Genomic DNA, 24,561 nt, shown 5'->3' with positions numbered 1-24,561 from the left:
ACTCGGTAGAAATTGAGGCTTAATCAATATGCTATAGAGCTTCATATTCGGAATACATTCCGTATAGAATCAGATTGATTTCCAATCAATCTGATGTTCAATTTGTACAATAAACCCTCAAGGTTCCAGAAGAGAGCATCAATTAATCAATCAATCAATCAATCAATCAATCTTCCTCTGAATAGCAACAGCCCTAAAGCCAAGGTCAGGATTGGGAGTAGGTAATAGAAACCGACTAACATACTCATCCTTGTGATGTCTGCTTACTAAGTATGTAGCTTGTAGGTTTAAAGGGACGAATACCATGGGAATAACTGGAAAGTTCGACTAAGGCCTATACTAGCGTGTAGGGTGGTCCAGCTTTGAACGCTAAACCCGGGGTCCGAGCCTAAAACTATAGCTTCCCGAACCTATGCTGACGGCCCTTCCGCTCGACGGACGAGGTTCCGCTGCACCCTACTCAAGGACTCACTGCTTCTCCGCATGATAGTAGAGATTTTAACAAATACAGAGCCACTGACGGTGCTGTACGTATGTCCTCGGCATGTCCGGTCCGACCACCAATGACTGTAGTAGCATGTTTGTCCACGCGCTAAATCTTTATGCCTAACGCCCAACTTTCAGACAGCAGACGAGCCAAGGCAGTAATGCAGGAATAAAATCCGGACAAGCAAAAGAGGCGAGTAGAAGAAGTGGCTGTCCGACGGAGTTATGTTCGTAGAAGAACGTAGTGCGGCATATGCGCAAATCAAGGAGCCTCACTTGTGCCCCCTCAATCACGCCTGGCCAAAATTCCTATCCGCACTCTAGATGTACCCTTGGGCCGAGTCTTAAGCGTGGTAATTGAGAGTAAGCGTACATCAGACAGGCAAATGCCTGCCGTGGAAGGGGTGTGCGCTCTTAATAGCCTCAAATTGTCCCAATATACTAACGCTAGTTTACAGCCATAAGACTCACCCCATGGAAGGCTATCATCTATATTTACCTCTATCAGATTCCTCGATCACGGTACTACAACGCCGAGCAAACATTGTCACCATGTCCAATACGTAGAGTACACCATGTAATCAATATATCAAATACACAAGACATGTTCGAATAATCTACGCATTTTCATATGTCAGACTCAATATTGCTTGACTTTCCAGTATTCAAGTCGCTCTGGCTACATCACAGTATCCAAAAGGGACCTGTTGGCGTTATGCATCGTTCCTTATTTTGTCCCCAGTTTTCCCAGAAAATGAAATGCCACCCTGCTGGCGCCGCTTCCGACATGACCTCGCTGTCTTTATGATGACCATTATAAGTAATATCGACAGAACAATGTTCCACATCACTGAGTAACAATTGAGGCCAGTGCCTTCGCTGAACCGACCTCTCCATTTTCCATTCGCAATGGAATCGTCGAGATTCTGCCTGTCTGGTCCATATACTGGGCGAGATCCTGGCCTATAGTGTCTATCTTGCTCTCGAAGCCATCGTTCATAATCGGTTTCCGGCCTGAAGGACTCCCCCAGTTGTGCAGAAGCCATCTGCAGTTTTATAACTATTGACGTCGGAGTGACTGTTAGTGGCGTGGTATGGGTTTAGAGAGATGAATTTGCATTCCCACCTTGAGACCAAGAGAATATACGTACTCTCAATCTACTTTGGACTCTTCCTCGTGTCGTGTACCCAACTACTGATTATGAGGTAGTTGTACTTATAAGCATGGCTGTGATCTTTCCGCAAATTATCCTGATCAATGGCGAGGGGGTTGCTGTCGCTGGGATGAGCTAGCCGAATCTCCGCTAGTAACGTATGTAAACGGCTCGGCTAAACCAAAAACTCCTTTGCCAGATAGAAATTTAAAACCAACACTACAGCGGTTTCTAATTCTACGAGTGACATTCGCTGTTCGGATCCCCCGATAAGGCCCCCAGCGCCTAATGCAATCCCAGCATGCACTGAATCTTTCAGATGGGGAGGAGAGGAGCGGATCCCTGTAAAAGCACAGCGCTGGACGCATCCCCATTTCTTCTTCACGAGCGGACCAATGATACTGAATCCCGTGTTTCTATATGCTGGCCTTGGTTCCATCCACATGCTTACCTTTCGCATCCTAGCCGTAAGAGATCTGTTGCATGACGTCCCAGTCAACTAACGAAATCGTAATACGAGACGTACTATAGCATCAAATCATGGCAGTGCAAAAATCACATTAGCAGGACCCACAGACAGGGTATATAACAGGTCTAATAGAGATATTGACAAGGATAAGGGTTAACAAACCCCCAGCGTCGTAAGAAGACGACCCGAATCTCGCAGATGATTGTCATGTTCTCAGTAATACTGCTTAACAGAATATGGAAAATCAAACGATTGACTTGGTAAATATCCCCATGTACTGTTGAAGGGTATGAAAAGAGCTTTCATTCTTATAAATTTATGTGATTTCCTCGCACATCATCACCTGATCGCGCGCATCTCTGTTCACCAAGCTATAATCGTACCAGAACCTACAGCACACTGTGCTCCACTGCATGCTGAGCCTCTCAGTTCCGTCTCTAGTTGACCTTGGCGATAGACCCCAGAATTGGACTATATTCGGCTATGGGGAAAGATTTAGCGAATAATGCTTACGCTTCCGATCATATACCAACGGGTGGGTCGCCTCCTGATCTGGCTAGTTACCCTTGAGAACTAATTTCTATAGTAAATATAGGTATGGGTTTGAAATCACACTACAATCCAATTTCTATGTTCACTCCGTCTCTCTCTCTCTCTCTCTCTCTCTGTGTCTGTGTGTGTGTGTGTGTGTGTGTGTGTGTGTGTATACGTGTTTTGTTCCACCATTTCCCTTCCCTTTCATCACAACAGTGGAGCCATTTCAAGAAGCTGCAAGCTGCACAGGAGCATTAGTATAGTGTGAAAAGGAAAACCCCCACTACAAATTTATATCCTATTGTCCCTGGACGATAACGACTTTTAATTATGATTGTATAGTTAGGATCCCTAGCGCATTCGCAAGGTGCCCTGCGTCGAGTTCTGAAGCCGGATACGCCCCATAGGCTGAAGGCTTTATTTCTCCGTTATATGGTGGCTAGGGGATTCCGTCTGGCTGCTGATAGGCCCGGTATGAGAGTTTTTCCGGCCGCTATGCGGTCCCACAATAGAGAGCTTCCTAGGCTTAGATAGCTTAGAGAGCCAAGAATAAGAAGCTTCATTATGGGCACCAGATAGTGCACCGACATTATACAGTATACAAGTAATATCAGGATTCTAAGAGAGACGTAATGACTGTTTTGAAAACAATGCATTCGCCTTAAAGTTGCATCATAGCCGCATTGATTTGGTACAGAAGGGTCCAGAAAGATGCATTAGCCGCATCGGATCTGAATTCCATGCTTGTCAATACCTTCAGACTGACACGCTTTCGCCGGATTGATTGGTTGGGCCTTTGCTTGAAGTTCTGTTGACCACATGAACAGCGTAGACCAAGAGTATTCAAAGATATCCTCCTCTGTTACCATCAATCGGGCAACAAATCCCATCTCGATTGATAATAAAAGACATAGTCTCCTCCCGGCCGTCTAAGGGAAGATTCTGCGCAATATATATACTGCGCTCATCGCAGAAATACTAGTCAAGTATAGGAATATTCTTCCAAGCCTGCATATCATACAATAGCAGGGGCTTTCTGTCCCTAATGATATAGTACCCGAAGGTTGAGGAGATATTAAGGATATTGACAAGCTTATTCTACTTGATAAAAAAAAAGTTACCCATTTATCTTACTCTGCGTCCAATAGATTATATTTTAAAATACTACTTCCTAAGCTTATACCTGAATTGATGGCTTATATGAGCTTTTAAGGCGTGAATAATATCCTATTCTGCAACTGCTTAGATTATCAAATACGCGAGCTAACTAGGGCCGTAGTTCTTCTCTGCCAATATTTTACAACTGTTACACTCGGGTAGTCGTCCAAGGACTCTGCTGCCAATTAGCTATCTTGGTTAGAAACGACTTACCTCGATGACAAGAGTCTCGATGCCCACTTACGGGAAGCCTTCGTCCCATTTGATACCAACCCACTTGGTGACCGACTAACCCGAAAATTGAAAGCGCTTCATATCAATAGCGTCATTGCCAGAAACAACAGACTGGTCACTGCAGTAGCCAATGTAGCAGAGATACTTGGGTGCCCAATGTCGCCCGTGGCAGACTTCGAAAAGGCCACAAATAAGTATACTACGCAATTATCCGAGATTGAGCGCGGCTTCGCTCTATGTGTTTCCAGCCCCTCAGATCTCCAAGAGAGGTTTGCATCCGTCTGATAGGAGCAAACCGATTTGTTTGGAATATGGACTGGTAGTGAAGTCATGCGAGGGCTACGGAAGCCACTACCTTCTTCCGTGATCGAGTGAAGGGGGCCGGATGATAGTAGCACTGGTACTGTCAGCCCGCACCTTACAGGCTCTGTGTTTATATCCAGATTCATATCGTGATCGAATCAATAACCAAGTCCAGAGAAGTCTGTATATATCTTAGAACTTAAGAATCTCTGATATTATATTGTCTATATCGGTTGTTAATAGTTATGCCGGATTTTGGAGACATGACACGGCTCACAGAAGATTGGCTTACTATTCTTCCGGATCACATCTTAAGAAATGTATCTTATAGTAAAAAGTCTCTGCGATAGAGCATCATCCTATCTGGAGTATTATCTTATTTTCTTATTCACTTGGATTGTTGGTAGTAATAGGAGAAGGCAGAAGAAGTATCGGAATCTCTGCTAGTTACTAATTACAGATTTACTCCGATCGGGATAACCCCATCTTATTTTAGCCTTGTACTCCGAGCCCTGTCGGAATAAAATAAACATATCAATAAAGGATGCATACCAGATCCTCCGATTGAGTTGCCTATTAAATGTATTCAATTGACCATCGGCTTCCAATATATTCTGTTGTAATTCTTCCCCCTCAACCAAGTGGATACTCTCCCAACCCGAGGTCATCGATTCAATCTCTATTTTTCACCTGGTATCGAAGCATAGTGACGCCTGTCAGACACATTGAGCATGTCAAATAATATTGAAGGACAGAAAATGATCATATCCAATAAAAATAATACGGAACTATATTAATATTAAACAGTAGTAAGTAGTTATAACAAGGAAGATCTACTTCCCATAGTAGATAACATGCCATTCCCAGTATAGCTGATTGTAGTTATAGGTGCTGCCAAGCGCTTTATCTGGGATAGGGCGACCAGCTCTTTGTGTAAGTCTTGCTGCCAATAGACTTAATAGCTGGATTAGGCATTCTAATCTCGAGTAGAATATTACATCCAGCATTCTCCCTCCAGTAAGATTCCCGGTACTACAGAAGGTGGGTTAGCTGTCGCTATCATGGCCATCGCTCCATTGATCGGTATGTCGCACGAGTCGCCTGGAGTTGACGATCTCTTCGAATTGACCGGCCACAGTGGAGCAGCACACCGAAATAACTCCCAAGGTCAAGGTGCTAAAGAACGGACAAAAGGTCATCACAGATCGAGGGCTGACAGTTCAAGGCATCTACAATGTGTACTATTGGTATTTCCTCCCCGTGTCTCGTTTCGTCATCTAGCGCTGTTGACACCTTCGGGCTAGGGTGGTGAATGTACGTGGGCTATCGGCCCTAATCACCACGATTCTTGAGAAGTATGTTGGATACTGGGTCGCGTATCTGGTGCCCTTGTGCGCGGTGGCTCTGTCGATTGTGCCATTGCTGGTGTGGCGACATACGTTTGGTAAGTAACGCCTTACACCGACGCCAGAAATAGATGTCAATCGTTCTCACAATCAGTCCGGCGCCCACCAAGTGGCTCTGTGCTGCCACAAGCCATCAGAGCAATGGTGTATGGTATTCGTGAAGGGTTCCAGATGGACGAGGCCAAGCCAGGAAAACAACAAGAGAAGCACCACCGACAGGTGACTTGGACCAACACATTCATTGACGAGTTGAAAAGTGGATTGCTCGCATGCCGTGTTTTGTACGTCCCCAGCGTAAAGGTGTCGATTTAAGGACATTGACAACTAACATGATATCCTCTTCTAGTCTCCTCCTTCCAATTAATTGGTTGTGCCTGAATCAGACCTTCAATAACCTCATTTCCCAGGCCGGACAGATGGTTAATTCTGGGGTTCCGAACGACACCATCAAGTCACTCAACCCTATTTCCAGCATTATCCTGACTCCGGTGGTCTCAAGGGGCCTATACCCATTCTTGACCCGGCGCAGGATAGGATTCGGGCCCATGGCCCGGATTGTCATGGCATTCCTGTTTCTCACCCTCGCTATGGCCTACACCGCGATCCTGCAGAAATTAGTTTACTCCGCGGGTCCCTGTTACGACCGTCCCTTGGCGTGTGTGGAGTCAGATCATGGCCAGATTTCCAATCAGATCTCCATGTTCCTGCAAGCGCCAATCTACGTTCTCGGTGCGATTGCAGAAATCTTCTGTTTCACCACGGGCACAGAATATGCCTACAATCAAGCCCCCAAGTACGATGGAATCGGTGGTTCAATCGGTGTGGATGGCCACGGCTGGAGTTGGGGCATGCCTGGACATGGCGTTTACGCCCATCACCAAGGACCCTTATCTGGTTATCATGTATTCGTCGTTGGCGGGCGTCATGGTCGTGACAACGGTTTTGTTCGGGGTATTATTTGGAAAGCACGATCGGGAGAAGGCTGTCCTTTTCTGAGTCAAGCCACAGGAGCGATTGGTAAACATTGAGGGAATCTAGAAGCTTTAAATTCTAATTGAGAGTAGACGCAGGTATTAAGGCTGGGGGCGGCTGTTTTTGTTCTTCTCTTCAGCAAGGATGGACACGATTATATGCGAGAACCAACGGAACCGTACTCAAGATTGGTCTCTATTAAATGTTTTGATTAGTGCGGTAATCGACCTTTGCGTCTCTTATTAAATCATGAATTGTTGGGAATGTACATTGAGAACAGTCATCCCATACCCAGACTCAAAGTAATATACGCAGCCCATCCATGAAGCCATTAATTCCTTTTCAGTACTTATGGTCTCTGTCAGCAGCCTGAACATTTGTTGTCTCTTCTACCACTACACCCCTCTTAAATACCGCTAACACTGAGACGGCGTTCTAATACCAGTGGCCTTTCACAAAAGTTAGCGAAGGCTAAAATGCTGATATGTACATGCTATTCCATTTCCTGCTGCATTACGCCCTCACCCACAAGGTCCTTCATTACCGGTGGTTCCTAAGGTTATGCCCGAGAATAAAGCTACCATTGAGCTGTATATCCTTATTAGCCCTCACATAATATCGCATCTCTAATAATCTTTGGTATTGTGTGTTTACCAGGTTATTGGGGTCAGCTGCAGGCCCAGTCCATTTCCAGTTGGACCGGGCCTGCAGTGCTACCCACCACAACGCCTCGGTGGCACTGACCTGGGGATTGCGCCCCCCCGGCGAGGGCTGGATGGCTTTAAATGGCTCGGACACCATAAACCTGTACGTCCCGACCCTTTTCAGGAGTATAACGGCATCGTATGTACACACAAACCCGAACCGGCAGCTATACGCATTCATGTAGCCCGCAATTTGCGCTAGTATTTATCTCTTATTAATAGTACTCTTTCTCTATAGGTCTATTAACTTGTAACTTACCAAGGACTTGAAGCTCGTCATCCGGGTCGAGGTCGGACAAGTCGGTGGTCCAGGGGGTTTTAAATTCGCCCGGTACACGGCATGTTCCATCATCCGCCGAAATCTGAACTATGCAGTCGGGTTCGAAGCCCTTGATTGCCTTTTGCCCTGTTGCTCGATCGGCAATCGTAGTCGAAGCCCTTGGTAGGCGAAGAGTCGGCCTAGCGGGTCAAGCATTCGGCCGTTAATCCGGGCGGCCACTCCAGCTTCTGTGGCTTCTACATAGTGCTCATTGTCTACTGGCACCGCGGGATTGAGAGGTGGCGGTGGCCCGAAGCTCGTGATAGACACTGACCGTATTTGGGCTGCGAGGCACTTCCATTCTATCACTTGATCATCTGATAGAACTTTTCCTTGTATCCGTAAACGACCAGTTTTTGATCCTGGCCGGAGGAGGAGCTCTGGGACGGCGGTATAGGGTGATAGGATAGACATAGTAGCTCTTAACTTTGAGTAAAGCGAATAGATAGAATTTGATCAACATAAGCAAGGTGTATATATATAGGAAGCATCAATATATTGCAGCGCAACACGTTTCATCCGCTTAACACAACACAACTTGATAACACAAACCTCCTTCCCAAAACACTAATGAATATTCCCACATAGCTAGACTGGTCAGTCTAGTCAAGTACTAGGATTTGTATATACAATAAGTGAGTCTGCTCTTCCGGGTGTCGTTTATTGTGGGTTTGTCGGGTTAGGGCTGAGAATGAGTAACTATCAAACAAACTGTACCAGTTGGATCGTCACAATTCCATCACCTGACATCACCTGGACCCTCTCCCGCCAATATCTCAAACTTGGCCAACTAACACTTCTCACTTCGCATCATCTTCGTTTTTCTCATTCGCCCTTCTCTCCATAGACTCGTACTCCCACTACCCAGAACCTGACACCATGAATGAACCGGCTTCTGAGCCCGAGGGCTACCCCGAACTAGAGGAAGAGACATTGGGGCACCTAGAAGGAAAGGTCTATGTCGTTGGCACTAAAGGGTTTCGTCTGGAACGTCTTGTGGGAGAAAGCATGAACGTCTCTTACAATCAGCGACGCGCAGTGCTTTGGGCGACTAGGACCAGTGACGGCTTCGAGGTTATTATCAAGTTCTTTATTGAGTGTGGCTCCACATTCTCCCCTATTTTCAGTGAATGACAGAAGGTCTAGACATCCTGAAGCTAACCGAAAGACAACCATAGACAACACCCCATTCTCGCCACTGTAGACGTACGCCGGCGCATATTCCACAGGCTCGGACGTACCGCCATCGAAGCAGAGGTCCAAGCACTCGAGGCAGGGAAAGATGTGAAGGGCCTCCCGCACATGCTCGAGCGTAGCAGCGAGGTGCAAGGCCCGGAATTTGAGTATCCTGGGGGCGTACTGGACATCGTGGCTATGACCCGGCTGCCCGGCTATCCGCTAAATCTCTTTCAAGGCCAGCTTGAGCAGTGGGAAGTGGATTATGTCAAAGACGAAGTGCTACGGATTGTCAGGTAAGTAAAGATCAACTTACTTATCAGTTGCCCCGCCCCCCCTCTTAGGTCATGAGGATCGGATTGCTAATCCCGGAGGGTTTGACAGGGAGCTGAGGCAACGGGGCCAGGCCTATACCCAGGGGGACCCCGATAAGGTTATCTTTGACAGACAGGGCCTACAAGTGTATGGAAGCTGTTATTTATTCTACCTGCCTTCACCATTGTTTTGACTGATCCTTAACTAGGGGAATCTGCTCTCTCGGGCGTGCAGTCGCCACCGCTCGCCGCGAGTGGTCTATTAGCGAAAACACTAATGTGATCAAGCAGCTGGGGAGGGACATTTGGTGGTTTTACGGACGATCGTGAGGTACATAGTGCTACGCATTCAGATAACTTTTGCAGTATAATTTATCAGCTCTCCTATTGACCCTTGTATGCTTCAACCTTTACGGATTTTAAGTATTATGGCATAATGATAGCTCTTCCAGTCCTCCTTAGCTCAATCGGTATCCATCATAGCCTTATATGAAGTAATCGGGGCTGCCAGCTCAAGGACCTGACAGAAGGCATGCGCAGGGAAGGAATTACTACATGGCCTTTTGCTTACAATTCACACTCCCCAAATTAATAAGAAAGATTATCTAAATCAATTGTATCAACTACCTAGATAGTCCGAATCGATTATACTACCTAGGTCACCTATCTTACCTAAATAAGCACTGTAATGTATTTACCTAATGATCTAGGAACCTAGCTAGGTATCGTAGCTGATTTAAATAAGACAAAGCGGCAAGTAATACATAGCATGGGAGGCGTGAAATTCCAGATCGCTCAATAAGGAGCCATTAGCCCGTCAAGGTTTACTATTTAGGACCACGCAGGCCACTAGCTGGAAAAAACCAGAACTTTACCACTCAATAGTCCAACTCTCGATCTTAAGCGAACTGCTCCACAGGGATAAATACGATCGTTCCCCACTCGACTAAAGTAAGTAAAAGCGCGCCGAAGCCATCGAGATCGACAGATCTACAGAACTATAACCCTAATAGGCTAAATAGCAGAGTAAATCACTTCTAAACTTGACTAGTCTGATTATCGGAGAGATTTATTTTGATTCTTCAGCTGAAAATTGCCTGGATACGAGGAGACAAGAAAATGTCGACTTATTATATTTTAGTTCGCTCACCCCTTAGTTTTTGCTTGATCCTATTTTATTTCCTATTAATATCCAAAAAAAAAAAAAAAAAATCTCTCTTTTTGCAAACGCTTCACACCTTTGGATACAACAATTGGCAACATGGTCAAACTCATTATCCCCTCCCTTATGGGCGGTCTTACCCTTGCCCTGGCCGCCAACAGTGCGTTCCCCGTCCCCTATCATAATATTTTGACAATTTGTCAATGCTAATGACCATTTTGGCGAAAAGTCCCTGTTGTTCCCGGCTCTGCAGATAATTTGTTACGACGAGACCTCGGATGTAACATTTGTACACAGGTCTTGGAACCAATTCTGGCACTTGAGCCCGAACCGAATGCTATCGTCGGGGCGTTGGATAATGCTTGTCGCTCGCTCCCGGTGGATCGCCAGAAGTGCGAAAACTTTGTTAGTGTATACGGCAGTTTGATAATTAATCTTGTGCAGCAAGATCTAGGCGCCAACGCTATATGTGCCGCCGTGGGATTGTGTGAAGCCTGAGGTGTACGGGCGGTTACCTATTTAGATCCCGGTTAGGACCCCAAGTGATTCGTTCTATTCCAGTCCAAATACATTCTTCCATAGAGCCCTGAGCATTCCCTCTTACCCAGAAGATACGGGGCGGGGCTTCTTGGTCTGCGAGGAAAGGAATCGATACGTGAATGCCACTGAAGTGTTGTTCAGTAGTGTACAATAATTGTGAATACGTTATTTGTAGTATAGTTTATGTATTTATATTTGCTTTGGCACACCTACACTTGACCTCGGAACTCCAAGGTATGTTTTGGGGTTTTTATCCAATCTAAACCCTATAGGAAGAATTACTACCAAAGGCCTTTTGCTAAGACAGTCAATCGACCTCCTCGGTCCCCTCTTTTTTTAATATAACTAAGTTCGTCTTTAGCAACCTTCTGATACTTATTATAATACAGCTCATAGATCTTGTCTAAATCATTTTCCTTCTTATAGTATAATATCTTAATTTATTATATCATACTATTATATTCCAAGTCCACCGCCTATTTTATCAAATCTTCTGACTGTAAATCGCCGAAGTAGACACTGATAGGTATACTTTACATATTGGGCAGTATCCACAGTGCTCTGGACTAGTAAGCTATTAGTAGTCTAGATAGCCCATAGAAAAAATTAAAATAATATAAGATAAGTAAGTAGTTTCCGTAGCCTTAACAAAACTTAAAACTTAATATTATAGGCAATGGCGGTAATAACACTCGTGCCATACAGAATTCGCTCATAGCTGTTTATCTTTTTCTAGAATATACTTTTTAAACAGAGTACTCATACTAGTTAAATTAGGATAAGGTAACAAAAGAGAATCTCCCTCTTCTATAATTGGCAGAGTTGGCCTACCTATTTGAAATATAGATGACCCCCACTGTTGTCCTCCTTGCAGTTGTAGTATGTTTCTTCTAACTGAATTACTTATACTTTAAATTTTCCTTTTTTTTTTTTTTTTTTACTTTGCCTACCAGCTATAGTTATCATTATATCTATAGTGGTATATTCTTAATTCGAACTTCATAGAGCAGACAAAATAATATAGTTTACTCTATCAAAAAGTATCTATATACTCTTCCAGGCACATAACCAGCTATCTGAGATAATTATTGCCTTGGATCTATTATTAAAGCTATTGATAGGGAATTAGAACCGCCCTTTTATTTATAAGACTAGGGTCTACTTTCCTAATATGAACCAGATTTTTATTACCTGTTAGTCTAGAGAGCCAGTAAAAGGTATATATTCTTTAAGTTTATCTAGGGTACCAATCCAGTCACCAATAAGGAGATTTTTGTAGAGATTCATATAGCTAATCAAGGTATTAACTATAGTAAAGATATCCTATTCTGCGCTCAAGGGCCTAGGCCCGGCGGCTTGTATTGCATGTCCACGAACCCCTCCATACAAGTGAGAGCTGCGCGCACGCATGTACCTCATCATCGTAGATAAAATCACATATTTGTGTTTATATTATATGTACAAACACATAACAATTGTAGGATGAGTTGATCGCTGCTAATGAAGAACGACGATGTAGCACAGGTAAGTCATGCAGAAGGGTTACGAAGACAGCAGTCTGAGGCTTACCATAAGCACAGTTAAGGACAGACTCAGTGAGTAGATACAATTGTCACTTGAGGCCGTCCAAGCCGAGGTGCACTGAGGAAAGGTTTTATCCGCACATAATGAACTGAGCCCTAAGCTAGGTACCTAAGCCCTTCCCACCGGATTAAAAAAGCTATCACACTCGATTCGGCATTCGCTGAATGATGGCAAGATGCGGTGCAATTACACTCTGCAGTCACCGTCACTCACCTGGCCGACGAGATTAGGTGTTCCATCCTCACAGTTATTGGGCCACGTCCTAGGCCCAGGAGCAACATAGCTTGTTGGAACAGGATTGCTAATATTGACGAGGATACCAGGCTCATAGCCGTTATAAACGCCTGGGATCTTGACCATGGGGCTGGGAGCCCCCGTGCCATCTCCTATGACGTTCAGTTGTGCACAGCCGATGTAGAACTGAGCCTGTCCATATGTGCCAGCCTGGTGAATCCCAATGTGCTCCCCATGCATGAGATAATTGCCAGGGGGCAGATCGGATGGAAGCTGAAAAGTGAAGTTCCGAATTGGCTGACCACCATAGAGATTTGCCCAGTGGATATCCGATTCATCAATATACGTGTATGTCATAGAGTAGACCTTGAACCAGTCACGGTCGCCTTCGTAGGAGCTTGCTTCGATTCCATCCGGTGCTCGGCTGAGGTATACAGCGAGTGGACCTGGGTGACCCAGTTCGATGTTCACAGTAAAGCCAACCTAATCACCGGGGGGAACGATATGGGTCTTGGTGTTCGCCATGAAAGTGTCCTGGAGACCGCCTTGATTGTAAATTATGTCCTGGGTGTTGATGTCGCCGATGGGACTCCCGTCGTTTGTTGTGCGGCGGATATATTCGTAAGGCTAGATGATCACACCGACGACGATAAGGGCTTCGAGGTTGTAATGCAAAAGGGCACCACCTGCAAACCCGGAAACGGCCAGAAGAAATAAAGAGAAGTGTCTCCTTGTGACGGCAGATATGAGAGAGATAAAACAATCAAAGTGATGTGTAGCAGCGCAGGACAAATAAGTAGAGAATCTGAGAATTACGTTCGAATTATGGCACCTGGCTGGGAAAATATTAGCGCTTTATACTTTGATTAGAATGCAGAAATAGAAAAATGAAACACTCCACCGGAATCAGTCACTGCAAGTCTCACGCGATGATACTACCCCCGGCATACTTATTCCCGAGGAGAGGATGGTAGAAGGAGCCCGTAATACAACGAGCACCAGCTGATCCTTTGGAATATCGTCTACACGCTTAGCAGCATCCGTTGTGAAAAGTTACGATAGGGATAATCGTCCAGGGTTTCTATGGGCTCCATTCGCCCACTAGGTTGACTCGCAGGGCCAAACTTGGGGTTTAGGAGCTCAAGCCTCCACATCCTTACACCTACGAGTCAGGTTAAATCAAGTCAGGCTCAACAATATCTTCCTAGGTGATAGTGACTGTTCTAGGGCTTCTTGTTCAGCAATATACTTTGGATAGGATAGAATGCAGTCTGTCGTGGTCAGCTTTAGTCGGTATATGAAACTCTCTTGGTAAAGCCATCATTCGGCTTGTATGTGACTGGAACAGCACCAAGATCCCCAACGGGGATATGATTTAGGCCGATGCGAAACAACCTTCCGTGCTTCCAATCAAGAGCTATCTCAGTTTGATGATTATTGCCCCTCCAGGCACTGTTTAATTTCCATAATCGTGTAAACTTGGCTAGTGTAGGAGCTGTATACCATGAAGAACGCGCTTATACCCATTCGTGGGCAATTTGAAAAAAATGACTACAGTAGCTATGTAAAAAACCACGCAAGGCAATCGCTCAGTATAGAAAATAGCATATTGAAATTGCATTGGCGAACAATTTACCCTCTCTCAGATACAACGGGATATGAACTAAAGTCTGAGACATAGAACTAGATTCTGAAAATAGAGACTTCTCGTCGAAGTAATTCCCGTGTTTAAATAAGAATATATTAATCCATTCCAAACTCCGTTCATGTACTTGTCGTTTTTTAGGACGCCATACGCTCAACACGACGCTGCAGCTCCTTGACCAAATCTATCCCAGCCTTGGTAGACTCATCCAGGTTCTCATCTGGTAATCCAAGCAGGTCATTCTGTGCCTTCTCCGAGAGGTCATTGGAATCATCCGGATAAAACGCCCTTGCGTACAGCATCTTGCTAAAGCCAGCCATGTTACCTACTTTAACTTGCGCCAGGCCATCCTCGTATCGCTTCTTGGTGTCCTCATAAGTTATCGTCCAGTCATCGTCAGTAGTGCCAGTGACGCGCTTGACGCTCTCAAACATGTCGTTTTGGCTGACTACAAAGCTCTTAATGTACACGCCCTTGTTGAGAAATGTCGACAGAGTCAGGCTCTTATCGTTTTCGTCCTCAGGCAGCTCATTCAGGCTCAGTACCTTGGCCACAGCGCGCCCCACCTGCGATAACGTCGAAGTAGAGTTCTTGGTATTGCCATTGTCGTAAATTGTCAAGGAACGCTTGTCAAAGTCGAACCCAAAGCGCGCATCCCCGCCTGCCAAGCTGTAATCGTACCAAAACCCACAGCATACTGTGATCCACTGCATGCCGAGCCCCTCAATCTCGTCCCTGTTCGCTTTGGCTACGGGCCCCAGCAGCGTATCCACGCCGAGTTTGATGTTATCAATGTCGCCGCCGTACCCGTTAGGCATAATGTAGGGAACACCGGCTTTGGCGGCTGCCTGGACGAGCTTACTGTGGGTGTCCCGGGGAGCAGTAGGGGCCAAGGTTATGATAAAGAATTGCTGGCCCTTGAGGGCAGCAACAATGGTGGCCTCATCATTGTAATCGACTGGGGCGACTAGGACGCCCTCAGGCAGTTTGTTACTGCTGTCCTTGCGGGAAAGAGCCGTGACTTTGTGTCTTCCTGTCTTTAGAAGGGCGTGGGTAATGTGCGACCCAATTGTACCGCCAGCCTAAGTATATTCGTCAGTGTTGTAGTATACATAACAGTAGCTAGTTGCGTTTTACTTACACCAACAATAGCGACTCTTTCAATGACGTTTTTGAAGTCGACGGACTGGTCTTTGGCGTACTTGGGCATGATGGTTCGGTTGATTATTGCAAATCGATTAATTGTTGTTGCTGCTATGGTCGAATGAGGCGGTTGAGGTAGTACTTAAGCTTGTGAGAGAGTGGTGGTGATTGTCTGGCTAATTCTCTCTGGAGCAGAGAATGCTGGTCTATTTATACCTTCCAGAGTTCCGATTGCTCTCTGAATCCCTGAATTTCTCTCCATCTCAGTCAGCCTTGGTTATATCTGATCGGGCTCAGAAACGGAGAATATCCGAGTTAACGAAGCCAGAACATCAAACTTGATTCGCCAGGAGATACTAGAGCGGAGAACTAAGAAGCTACAGCGGGCGAAGCCTGTCAAATTAAAGGCAGCGATGGTGTTGGTTAGGGCTCTGGTGCGGCGTTAAGTGATTAAGTCCGCAGTAGCCGCAGGTAAAGCCGCAACTAAAGCCGCATGGCAGTGATTATACGGACCGACGTACTGGTGAATCTCCGATCATATCTGCTATTTCCGGGATGATAATAATAGAAAAGAAATCCAAACTAGGAGTGCAAATTTATATATACTCAATTGCGCCTCGCAGTGAGGCGCTATATGTCTATGGGCCTGCTATCCAACACTCCCTCATTATTAATCTCGTGTATGTTGACTGAGCAGCCTCTGCATACAACTCCCCAAGTAGATGCAACAGCGTGATGTCTGTTAGTCAATTACGAAGGAGGACAGAGGAGTAGGGTCACTGGAGAAGCAGTCAGTCGTGGCTGATGTGCGAGAGCCTCGTATATCTTGCATATAGAGTTACGCTTTGTGCTATTATGAGAACTATCAATCTTGAGGCGGTCCTCAGGATATTGGGTCATAGCAGTCCTCCTCTCCATTATCATCCTCTAGAACCCTTGAGCAAGGAATGTATCCTTGAGGAATCTCAAGGCAAGTGACACATCGCTACTTGCTCATTCATATCGGTTTTGTTTTCCGCATACGTTTTCAGTCGACTTTCTTGCTCCATTATCCGTTCTAAAGTCGCGGTGTGCCATGATGTCCATATTGGAAGCACCTAGATCGAGACACAAGAGCCAGGTCAACCAGAAAACCCCGGGTTTGTTTTCAATATGTATTTTCTCTACTTACACGGTGCTGGATTTCACAGCGAGGTCAGTTGGCAGATCAAACCTCCCCCTCGAGAAATCTCCTTGGAGATATACTGCAAGTATTGGTGACGATGATTAACGTTTTACCCGCAGATTTTCAAATCACAACCCGGTATGTTTCTCTGGAAGCCAGTACTATACAGTCAGGTATCAACCTGTGTTTCTGCAGCTGCTCTGCGCTACGAGCTCGGAGGAGACCATACGTATGGGTTCGTGGAAGGGGTAGAGGAGCAACCAAGTGCATCAGGTGCGATTTGAACAGTTTGGCCCCGGTGAGCCCTGTGCTGATTGTCCTCGCTCCAAGGATTAAGACGTTTGTGGTGGCGGACAACGAGGATTACGCATATTACGACTCCAATAGCTTGGTGTCTTCCGCACGGCGCTGAGACACTTGAGCACATATTAATCGATAGTGTCAACACCATCAAACGCATGTTTGCTATACTTTGACAGGCTATTGTATTGAATAGCCATATCATCCGGTGTCACGTGATGCGTGTGCCTTTCAAGTGCTCGCTTGTATTCTCTAGAAATCTCCCTCATGAATCACACGCACCATAAGTGCATCAACTCCATCCACGAAATGCTGGGCCGGAAGATTATCTCTACTCCAGTTGTATGCCCACAGCAGTAGGCTTTTGAAGCTCAGAGCCGTTTGCCAGTCATGTCGACTACGGTCGGCAAGCGTAAGCGCGCGAGAAAGGCATGTATCCCGTGCCATCAGCGCAAGCGGAAATGTGACACTGTGTATCCTTGTGGCATGTGCACTACTTATGGATATGACTGCAGGTACACTGAGGACGACATCGCTGATACTACGGGTGGTGGTGTACTTTATCCGCCCTCAGCCAAGCGCGTCAGCCTCGAAGGTGAAAGTCGTCTGACGAACCAGGCCCCCTCAGCGCGCAATCCAGGCAGCTGGTCTCACATAGAGCGAAGCTCCCGCGAAGCCGATAGCTCGTCGACGAAGAGTCCCACCGTTGTGGCCGGCGCGTCCCCGGGCATCTTTGACGAGCAAAAGTTTAGACACTCTGGGGCATCGGCGGCCATGGCATTTCCACACATCCTGGGTGTGGCTCTTGGCTCCGATAGTCCTCCCAAAATGCGGTCCTTTGCCTACAACTTTGGCATTCGTCCTGAGGAGGCATCGAACACTCACTGCTTTCTGGGGAATCTCATCTCGGAGAATGACCTCGGCTTCTTCTCAGGAGTGTACTTCTCAATATTGGGTCCCGTCGGTGACGTGATAGACCCGAGAATCTATGCCCAGCGATGTCAAGATTATTATCATAGTCCCTCCGGCAGCAACGCGGTCGCCTTTGCCGCTGTGGCTGCTGGTGTAGCCGCTCTCGGGTCGTTCCTGTCCTCTAACAGTCATCCGCGGGAGTCTGACCTGGTGCAGTACGCCAAAGCCATTCTCGATGATCCGGCCTCTATGCGATTGCATGGTATCGACCATATTGTCGCGTGGGGCATGCGAGTGTTTTACCTACGGGCCACAACCCGCCCCAGCAATGCCTGGATCGCTTCGTGCACCCAAATGCACCTCTGTGAAGCGATAGGGCTGCACGAGGAAGAGAACATCAAGAAGATGGCGTCGATCGCCGGCGCCGCGGGCCTTGGACATGATTCCGATCGACTGAGAAGGATTTTTTGGATCTCGTGGGCTGGGCATAACATGCTGTCCTATGAGTACGATCGTTCGCCTGTACACTTTCGGGCCGTGACTTGCCAGTCTATTATCCCAGTATCAGGTTCCATTGCCGACCAATTTGTTCAATTAATCCAGATTATTCCATCGCCCAACTCTCCGTTCCAGCTCGAATGGCAGCCCCCGACTCCAAGTGAGGAGCTATTTGAGCGTCTCAAGGTATTGGGTGTGTTCCAAACCACACATCCATTCCTGGTGGTGACTAAGGCGGACATCGCGTTCTGCTTCTATCGTCGCCTTTACCAGCTCAAGATCCGCATACCGGACGAGGTTATCGAGCTTATTATTAATAGCGGCAACGCTGCTGTGGAGGCAGCCGAGCAGCAAGCTAACCAGGGTCGTCTGTTTTGGAACGTCATCGGCAGCGTTTTCCAGTATGCCTGTATCCTGTTGGCCATCGACACGCCAGCCGCCTCTGTCCACATTGGCACTGCCTTCAACGGCTTGGAGAACCTTGTCAAGGCTGCCGATACAGGGCTGACGCGTGAAGCGTTGTCGATGGCGCGGCATCTACTCAGTCTTAATATGGCGAAGAAGCGAAAAGAACTTGCTCAGTTGGAAGCTGTCGAAGCCAACTATCAATTCTTTCCGGCGCAGCCTGCATCCGAAACCAACGCGACTGTGCCAGATATGGACTGGGCGGTGGACTGGGACCAGTTCTTTATCGAGCCATATCTATCGATGCTCGGTCCTGACATTCAGTTATAGGACCAAAGAGGTCGTTGAATATATCGATTGACCTCACTCAGCGGGTATTCAATGTATAAATTACCGAGCCATGTTGTGATATTCTGGGATGATCTAATGAAGTTCAGCATTGTATTTATGATAGACTATGATACCCAAAGGTGCCCCTCTTGCATTTGCCTTGTTTCCTGTATTATGCTCTTAGACCTCTCGGCAGGTGTTTGCCCGAAAGCCTCACCTCGCAACTGCATGCGCCCTGTCGATGCTCCCTGGTATCCATCTGACCACTCTACCAGATACTAGTCAGAGAGCCAAAGCTACCGCCATAGATCGCATGGATATGTTAAGCTTCTGGGCAACCCGTCTCGTGAATGGGATCCATTGGCACCGAAGTGGCGGTGCTGTGTCCAGGTGACTGACATCTAGATCACAAACTCAATGGCCGAACTGTCTATCCTGCCGCTATTCAAGTTTCGTCTAATATCGCTGTCACTAGTGGCACGGATCTTGAGACGCGTCCACGACGGAGTCCAGTGGAGACGGCGAAGAGCTATGAGGAGAGCCGTTGGAGGTTCAACCTACATTCCTCTACGGCCAAAGCCTGGACTGGAAATTGCCATGGCCTTATCGGAATATAATATGGCCATGACAAGGAGACAACACTAATGGGGACATATTACCAGAAGTGCTGCGTGCGTACCGTTGAATCTTCCGACGTCTACCAGAACTTTAGAGATCATGGGTTCCAGTATGGTCCCTTCTCCGGCAATGATCTGGGGCAGTTCTTTGTCACGTCTCAGACCTCGTTTTGAGCATCCTGCATGGATCAACTGATATTGTGGAGTTGCTTTGTGAGAGCAATCTCGCAAAACTTTCTATCGGGACCAGTCGTCTGGATTTGTATGTCATCGGAAGTTGGCCACTTATCTCAAGGGCCACTCCTTCAAACGTCTCAACATGGACATCATGAAAGTCGGTGCAGGGACAGAATGACTTGAGCGGATTTGAGTCGTCTCCAGGTCGTCTTCCCCTTCATATATTAATCCCACGGAATATATCAAACGTGGGAGCAAGTGGTCGCTTGACGCTTTCTTTCCTTTCATGTCCTTGATTCCATCCCTACCTTGTATTAGCGGTCATGGGCGTAATGAGATGACCGGGAAACACGGAACTACATACTTTGGTCTGTTTAACAGGCTGCTGATCCATAAGGACAGGACCTATGGTATAGATTAGTCAAGGTGCCCCTCCAATTAAGATACATTCACTGCCACCTACCTGGTCACCCTGTGGCTTGAATGGCTAGTGCAGCGCCAACCCTAGGGACTCACTCGCAAGACTGAAGGCAAAGCTTGGCTAAGACAGAAAGGTTTCCTCAAGGACATGTTATAAATCCCGTAACAGTCGTGGCGAGGGCCATAGTTCATAGAATATCATAATCATATCCAAGGCTCACTGAGCAAAATGAAACAACTTGATAAGTAGCTACAGATGGTAGCTCGGTATGGCTCCAGCCAGATATGCATAACTGTATCTCTAGATATAACATCGACGCCTCGCAAATTCCATAGTCTACTGCCAAAATGCCAATTTCTTCAGCTCCTCCAACGGAATCGACCGAATCTGCGTCCGCGGAAAACGCTCGTCGACGGCCGGCTCATCCGCCAAATCCAGGTAATGCAACGTCAAGATGCCCACGTCTTCCACAAAGGCTAGCACACGATGGAAGTTCAAACCCACCTGGTCGAGTCCATGACTATCATCGGACAAACAGAAACGACCTCCCCGGGCCAGAAATTCCTACACACATTAGTCTTCGCTCTGTCGTTTTCTTCAAGGGTGCATAGCGTACCTTGCAAATCTCCGCCTTGGGATACGGCTCCTTCATGCCCTTCCGCAGCGCAGCCGAGTTCAACTCCAACAGCCCGCCGTACGAGGCGACGAAATCCAGATTCCGCAGGATGCGCTCCCAGACGGCAGGCCACTGGGTAAAGCTCCGCTCGGGATCGTCGCTCTTCAACCGGATGAGATCGAAATGTCCCACGACGAGCGGCTTCAGCTGTCGGAGCATCTCGTACTGTTCGTCGAAGTACACCTGGAAGAGCTGCTCGTCCGTGCCGCCGGCCAGATCCCGCGCTTGCACGTACATCTCCCGGTCGTAGTCGATGGGGATCGTCAGCGTGTGGTGGACAGAGCCCATGAAGAACTCGAAGGGGTGACGCGCCAGGGACGCCTCGATGAGCGTACGGGATTCCGGACGGATCCAGTCGATTTCAAAGCCGATTAGGATCTTGATCTGGTCTGCATACTTCTCGCGCAGCCGTTGCGCTTCTTGAAAGTACGCGGCTTCGTTGGCAACCAGGCTAGTCTCCGTGTTGCCCGCTTCAATCTACTGCCGTCATTAGCTGTGAGAATTCACGTAGACCGTCTGACGCAGTACCTCTTCGGGATAGAAATCCTCTTTGCCCCGCGGCATGTGTTCGGTCAGGCAGAAGACCTGGAATTTCTTTTGGATGGCGAGCTGGATGACCTCCTCCAGCGAGTCTTTGGCGTGCCCCGGGCAGAATTGCCCGGAGTGACTGTGATGGGAGAAAGGCATTGCCGATGTTTATCTACAGAGAAAGGAGTGAGGTGTTTGGATGCCGAATGTATTGACAGACTCTTTCTTTACCCCGCGATAACTCAAATCGATGCGGGCAGTTGGTTGAGATGTCGATTACTGCTATCCAATACGCCCTGGTGGACACTCAAATCTGATATCACCAGTTGAGTTCGAATATCGCAGTCCTAATAGTATGCATTGGTGGATATGATTGGAAATACTTGTGGTCCAAGAGGATGGGGAAAGAGAGATGATGCGCGGACAAATCGGAAGACTGGTTCATGTCCCCGTCCCACCGGATCAATAAATACCCAAACTACACTCTACAAAAGCGTCTTGGATTCAGCTTCCCCGTTGAGTTGTTCTGTTCTCTGTTGAACTGCTAATCAGTCCATACAGGACGTCGTAAATTTCGTTCCATGGTAGGAATGTACCTCGGCTCGATTCTCGTCCAAAGCACACATGCGGGCTGCAGATGTGCCAAGTGCCTGGTCGGACTATAGCCATATCGCCAATTGCGTAGTGATTTCCATTAGATCGCTGAGCTGTCGCTGGGTTTGTCGCAACGAGCGCTCCACGGGTGGACGCACCGATGCACCTCGTCCTCAGTCCCAGTGCCCAACCCTGCTGCCAGTAGATGAGACGCGTAGCCACCAATCTGACAAGCGGTCTGAACCAATTGAGCAAAGCTAGTATCCCACCTGATTCGAGCTGTGATCTCTCAGGCAGAACGGATTGTAATCCAACGCTATAGAGATCAACCTCATCCGGCTGCCAGCACCGTAGCAACAACGTAGTCCCCGTCGTGCGAGATGGACAGCTTCCCAATGCGGGCCGTCTCCCCGTCCAGATAGACCACTTCCGGTCTGCCCGTGTCCGTTTCGCTGACCCGCACCATCACGTCCTTCCATCCCAGGCTCGCGGCTCCGTTCGGTGCAGCCTTGCGTGCGGCTTCCTTGGCGGCGAAGCGACCGGCGAGCCAGCGGGCCATGTCCGTGGAACTCGGAAGGGGGCGCTGATTCGGCGAATTCATAGCAGCGGGTAAGGCGAAGCGCGTGCGGAAGTCATGCTGTTCGTGGTCGTTGAGGATACGCCGCGTGAAGCGAGTCAGGTAGTCGCGGCGGTGGATGAGGCGCGTGATACGTGGGAGATGAACGATGTCCGTGCCAATATTCAGGGCAAGAGGGAAGGGCAGCGGTTTCATGGTTGTTACGGTGGATTGCAGTTGGCTTGAGGGGTCTGCAGATGTGAAGGATGAGGACTGAAAGGATCGAGAGAATCTTCTGGCCGGAAACTACAGCGAGGTCAGGTGACTCCGGTGGTGATGCCTGATTCTGTCGACTTTGCGGATGCGCGAAGTCAGATTTGATGATGTATTAGAAGTAGGTTTATATTGCTGCGGCAAAGGTGCATCAGAGGTGTCGCCCGTCAGCGGTCTACACTACACAGGAATCGGCGGTCGAACCGCCCTACGGAACCAATAAATGGTGCACGGAACACGATTCTCCAACTCTCGTTGATGATTACCAGCATAGAAGAACATAGCTCAATGCGGTGTATACCTCTATATGTACAGATCACACACCTCGCCGCTGGCACAAGCCGTCCAGCAGTCCGACACACAATACAAGACCCGCCCCAGTTGCCATCCCTGTTTCGGATCATACAAGTGACACTCATGAAGTCAGGGAGAGTCGCCGTCAAGGTTCTGTTGGCACTGGGGCGGTCCTCGATTCATCTCTCATCGTTCCGAGACCTTAATGGCCGCTCTTCTTCTCCTCCCCGCTTCCGTTGACTTGTTTCAGGAAGTCCCTGTGGTAGACCGCATGGTTAGCAAGGTTGCACAGCTCCCGTTGCACGGTTTGATAGAAGATTGGCCGGGTGGTGCTTCTGTTTCCAGGCGTTGTACTAGCTCAATGCTGGCACATGGGCACTGTCGTAGCTCATCGCTCTGAGACAATCGCAAACAGCGAGACAGCATCCGACATCACCCGCCGGGAAAAGGGTAGAGAACGGAGACACAGAGGACATACTGGATGAAGGTCTCCTCATCCTTGGAAGAGGCCTGGATCGGGGGAGCGGCCTGCTTGGGCTGAGAGCCACCGCGGGTTGCGAGGTAGACACCACCGAAGAGGGAGCCGAGAACACCCATGGCGAGCTAGGGGAGAGACAGGATCAGCAATGGAAACCTTCCACAGGAGGCCGTTGGGAACGTCGCGGTTCCGTCACGCGGCGAACAGAATTTGGAGCCAGGAGAGCCGACGAGGCAGCATTAGGGACATACCACGTGGGAGCCGACCTGCTTGCCGGCGAGCTGGTAGTAGACGACCATGATGACGGTAGACGGGAGTTGATTGACACGGGAGTGGAGGGGCAAACAACGGCGGAGAAGCAGCGAAACGAAATGATCTCAAGAAAGGCGAGTTCGGGTTCGGATGGCAGGAAGCGGATTGATTGAAGTTGGCCGACTTGTGGTCTTGCCTGCTTTGGGCTTAGCGTGGGCGGTGTGGTCGGATGGCTGACTCAGCCACTGCTTCGGGTCCATGTGTACACAATATCTTAGTCATGTTCATAAACAATAATATTCATAACTAACTATTCAGTACTAGTACTAGCTAGTTAACTAGTCACGGGAATGGGGAAACAAACTCCGGGTCTATCCGAGGTTCCGCGGCCATGACGTCGGAAGAGATCGGCCTTGCGCTCATGCCATCCATCATGCCCTAATATTTGACTTCTTTCGGCCTTTAGGACGAATAATCGCGGAGGTGTGGATGTGTAGGTAAAATAGACAACTTATAAAAAAAAGAAAAGAAACGAAACTGGAGGAAAA

General features: G+C 47.8%; 10 protein-coding genes across 10 annotated transcripts; 4 read left to right on the top strand and 6 right to left on the bottom strand.

Annotated features, from left to right (window-relative positions):
• Window positions 1-1,082: 1,082 nt before the first annotated feature.
• Window positions 1,083-1,858, bottom strand: BDV27DRAFT_126675 (uncharacterized protein). Its single transcript, XM_032066599.1, has 2 exons — window positions 1,638-1,858; window positions 1,083-1,546 (listed from the first exon to the last, which is right to left on the bottom strand). The coding sequence occupies exon 2, from the start codon at window positions 1,530-1,532 to the stop codon at window positions 1,200-1,202; it is 333 nt and encodes a 110-aa protein (XP_031928591.1). The 5' UTR covers window positions 1,533-1,546; window positions 1,638-1,858; the 3' UTR covers window positions 1,083-1,199.
• Window positions 1,859-5,399: 3,541 nt separating this feature from the next.
• BDV27DRAFT_156798 (uncharacterized protein) lies at window positions 5,400-6,772 on the top strand (the record flags this gene model as incomplete). The annotated part of the gene is made up of 5 exons (XM_032072393.1): window positions 5,400-5,421; window positions 5,477-5,585; window positions 5,643-5,782; window positions 5,839-6,025; window positions 6,091-6,772. The coding sequence occupies 5 exons, from the start codon at window positions 5,400-5,402 to the stop codon at window positions 6,770-6,772; spliced, it is 1,140 nt and encodes a 379-aa protein (XP_031928590.1).
• Window positions 6,773-7,256: 484 nt separating this feature from the next.
• BDV27DRAFT_156797 (uncharacterized protein) lies at window positions 7,257-8,153 on the bottom strand (the record flags this gene model as incomplete). Its single annotated transcript, XM_032072392.1, has 4 exons — window positions 7,257-7,304; window positions 7,371-7,618; window positions 7,680-7,879; window positions 8,014-8,153. The coding sequence occupies 4 exons, from the start codon at window positions 8,151-8,153 to the stop codon at window positions 7,257-7,259; spliced, it is 636 nt and encodes a 211-aa protein (XP_031928589.1).
• A 465-nt stretch (window positions 8,154-8,618) lies between these two features.
• On the top strand, window positions 8,619-9,559 carry BDV27DRAFT_144362 (uncharacterized protein; the record flags this gene model as incomplete). The annotated part of the gene is made up of 3 exons (XM_032070253.1): window positions 8,619-8,865; window positions 8,908-9,211; window positions 9,439-9,559. The coding sequence occupies 3 exons, from the start codon at window positions 8,619-8,621 to the stop codon at window positions 9,557-9,559; spliced, it is 672 nt and encodes a 223-aa protein (XP_031928588.1).
• Window positions 9,560-10,435: 876 nt separating this feature from the next.
• On the top strand, window positions 10,436-10,994 carry BDV27DRAFT_126672 (saposin domain-containing protein). Its single transcript, XM_032066598.1, has 2 exons — window positions 10,436-10,551; window positions 10,621-10,994. Exons 1-2 carry the CDS (start codon window positions 10,491-10,493, stop codon window positions 10,887-10,889), a joined length of 330 nt encoding a protein of 109 aa, XP_031928587.1. The 5' UTR covers window positions 10,436-10,490; the 3' UTR covers window positions 10,890-10,994.
• A 3,537-nt stretch (window positions 10,995-14,531) lies between these two features.
• Window positions 14,532-15,604, bottom strand: BDV27DRAFT_171536 (aromatic alcohol reductase; the record flags this gene model as incomplete). Its single annotated transcript, XM_032075622.1, has 2 exons — window positions 14,532-15,476; window positions 15,536-15,604. 2 exons carry the CDS (start codon window positions 15,602-15,604, stop codon window positions 14,532-14,534), a joined length of 1,014 nt encoding a protein of 337 aa, XP_031928586.1.
• A 1,252-nt stretch (window positions 15,605-16,856) lies between these two features.
• BDV27DRAFT_102449 (uncharacterized protein) lies at window positions 16,857-17,238 on the bottom strand. Its single transcript, XM_032064304.1, has one exon. It carries the CDS (start codon window positions 17,205-17,207, stop codon window positions 16,908-16,910), a length of 300 nt encoding a protein of 99 aa, XP_031928585.1. The 5' UTR covers window positions 17,208-17,238; the 3' UTR covers window positions 16,857-16,907.
• A 35-nt stretch (window positions 17,239-17,273) lies between these two features.
• BDV27DRAFT_126670 (C6 zinc finger domain protein) lies at window positions 17,274-19,279 on the top strand. Its single transcript, XM_032066597.1, has 2 exons — window positions 17,274-18,409; window positions 18,461-19,279. Exons 1-2 carry the CDS (start codon window positions 17,393-17,395, stop codon window positions 19,145-19,147), a joined length of 1,704 nt encoding a protein of 567 aa, XP_031928584.1. The 5' UTR covers window positions 17,274-17,392; the 3' UTR covers window positions 19,148-19,279.
• A 1,243-nt stretch (window positions 19,280-20,522) lies between these two features.
• BDV27DRAFT_102431 (histidinol-phosphatase) lies at window positions 20,523-21,957 on the bottom strand. Its single transcript, XM_032064303.1, has 3 exons — window positions 21,567-21,957; window positions 20,979-21,515; window positions 20,523-20,926 (listed from the first exon to the last, which is right to left on the bottom strand). The coding sequence occupies exons 1-3, from the start codon at window positions 21,723-21,725 to the stop codon at window positions 20,699-20,701; spliced, it is 924 nt and encodes a 307-aa protein (XP_031928583.1). The 5' UTR covers window positions 21,726-21,957; the 3' UTR covers window positions 20,523-20,698.
• Window positions 21,958-22,456: 499 nt separating this feature from the next.
• Window positions 22,457-24,060, bottom strand: BDV27DRAFT_171534 (uncharacterized protein; the record flags this gene model as incomplete). Its single annotated transcript, XM_032075621.1, has 3 exons — window positions 22,457-22,989; window positions 23,749-23,886; window positions 24,013-24,060. The coding sequence occupies 3 exons, from the start codon at window positions 24,058-24,060 to the stop codon at window positions 22,492-22,494; spliced, it is 684 nt and encodes a 227-aa protein (XP_031928582.1). The 3' UTR covers window positions 22,457-22,491.
• Between the last annotated feature and the right edge of the window lie 501 nt (window positions 24,061-24,561).

The sequence above is a fragment of the Aspergillus caelatus genome (assembly GCF_009193585.1).
Source record: "Aspergillus caelatus strain CBS 763.97 unplaced genomic scaffold BDV27scaffold_67, whole genome shotgun sequence".
NCBI lineage: Eukaryota > Fungi > Ascomycota > Eurotiomycetes > Eurotiales > Aspergillaceae > Aspergillus > Aspergillus caelatus.
The sequence above is the reverse complement of the archived record's forward strand: the minus strand, read 5'-3'. Positions and strand labels throughout refer to the sequence as shown.

Bases quoted from the DNA above. Each gene is read 5' to 3' on its own strand.
- BDV27DRAFT_102431 (XM_032064303.1), bottom strand. From the start codon at position 21,725: ATGCCTTTCTCCCATCACAGTCACTCCGGGCAATTCTGCCCGGGGCAC. The intron at 21,516-21,566 runs GTACTGCGTCAG...TGACGGCAGTAG, and splicing joins AGGATTTCTATCCCGAAGAG to ATTGAAGCGGGCAACACGGA. The intron at 20,927-20,978 runs GTACGCTATGCA...TAATGTGTGTAG, and splicing joins CCAAGGCGGAGATTTGCAAG to GAATTTCTGGCCCGGGGAGG.
- BDV27DRAFT_126675 (XM_032066599.1), bottom strand. From the start codon at position 1,532: ATGGCTTCTGCACAACTGGGGGAGTCCTTCAGGCCGGAAACCGATTAT.
- BDV27DRAFT_126672 (XM_032066598.1), top strand. From the start codon at position 10,491: ATGGTCAAACTCATTATCCCCTCCCTTATGGGCGGTCTTACCCTTGCC. The intron at 10,552-10,620 runs GTGCGTTCCCCG...TTTGGCGAAAAG, and splicing joins CCTTGCCCTGGCCGCCAACA to TCCCTGTTGTTCCCGGCTCT.
- BDV27DRAFT_126670 (XM_032066597.1), top strand. From the start codon at position 17,393: ATGTCGACTACGGTCGGCAAGCGTAAGCGCGCGAGAAAGGCATGTATC. The intron at 18,410-18,460 runs CTGTCCTATGAG...GCCGTGACTTGC, and splicing joins CGTGGGCTGGGCATAACATG to CAGTCTATTATCCCAGTATC.
- BDV27DRAFT_102449 (XM_032064304.1), bottom strand. From the start codon at position 17,207: ATGATATGGCTATTCAATACAATAGCCTGTCAAAGTATAGCAAACATG.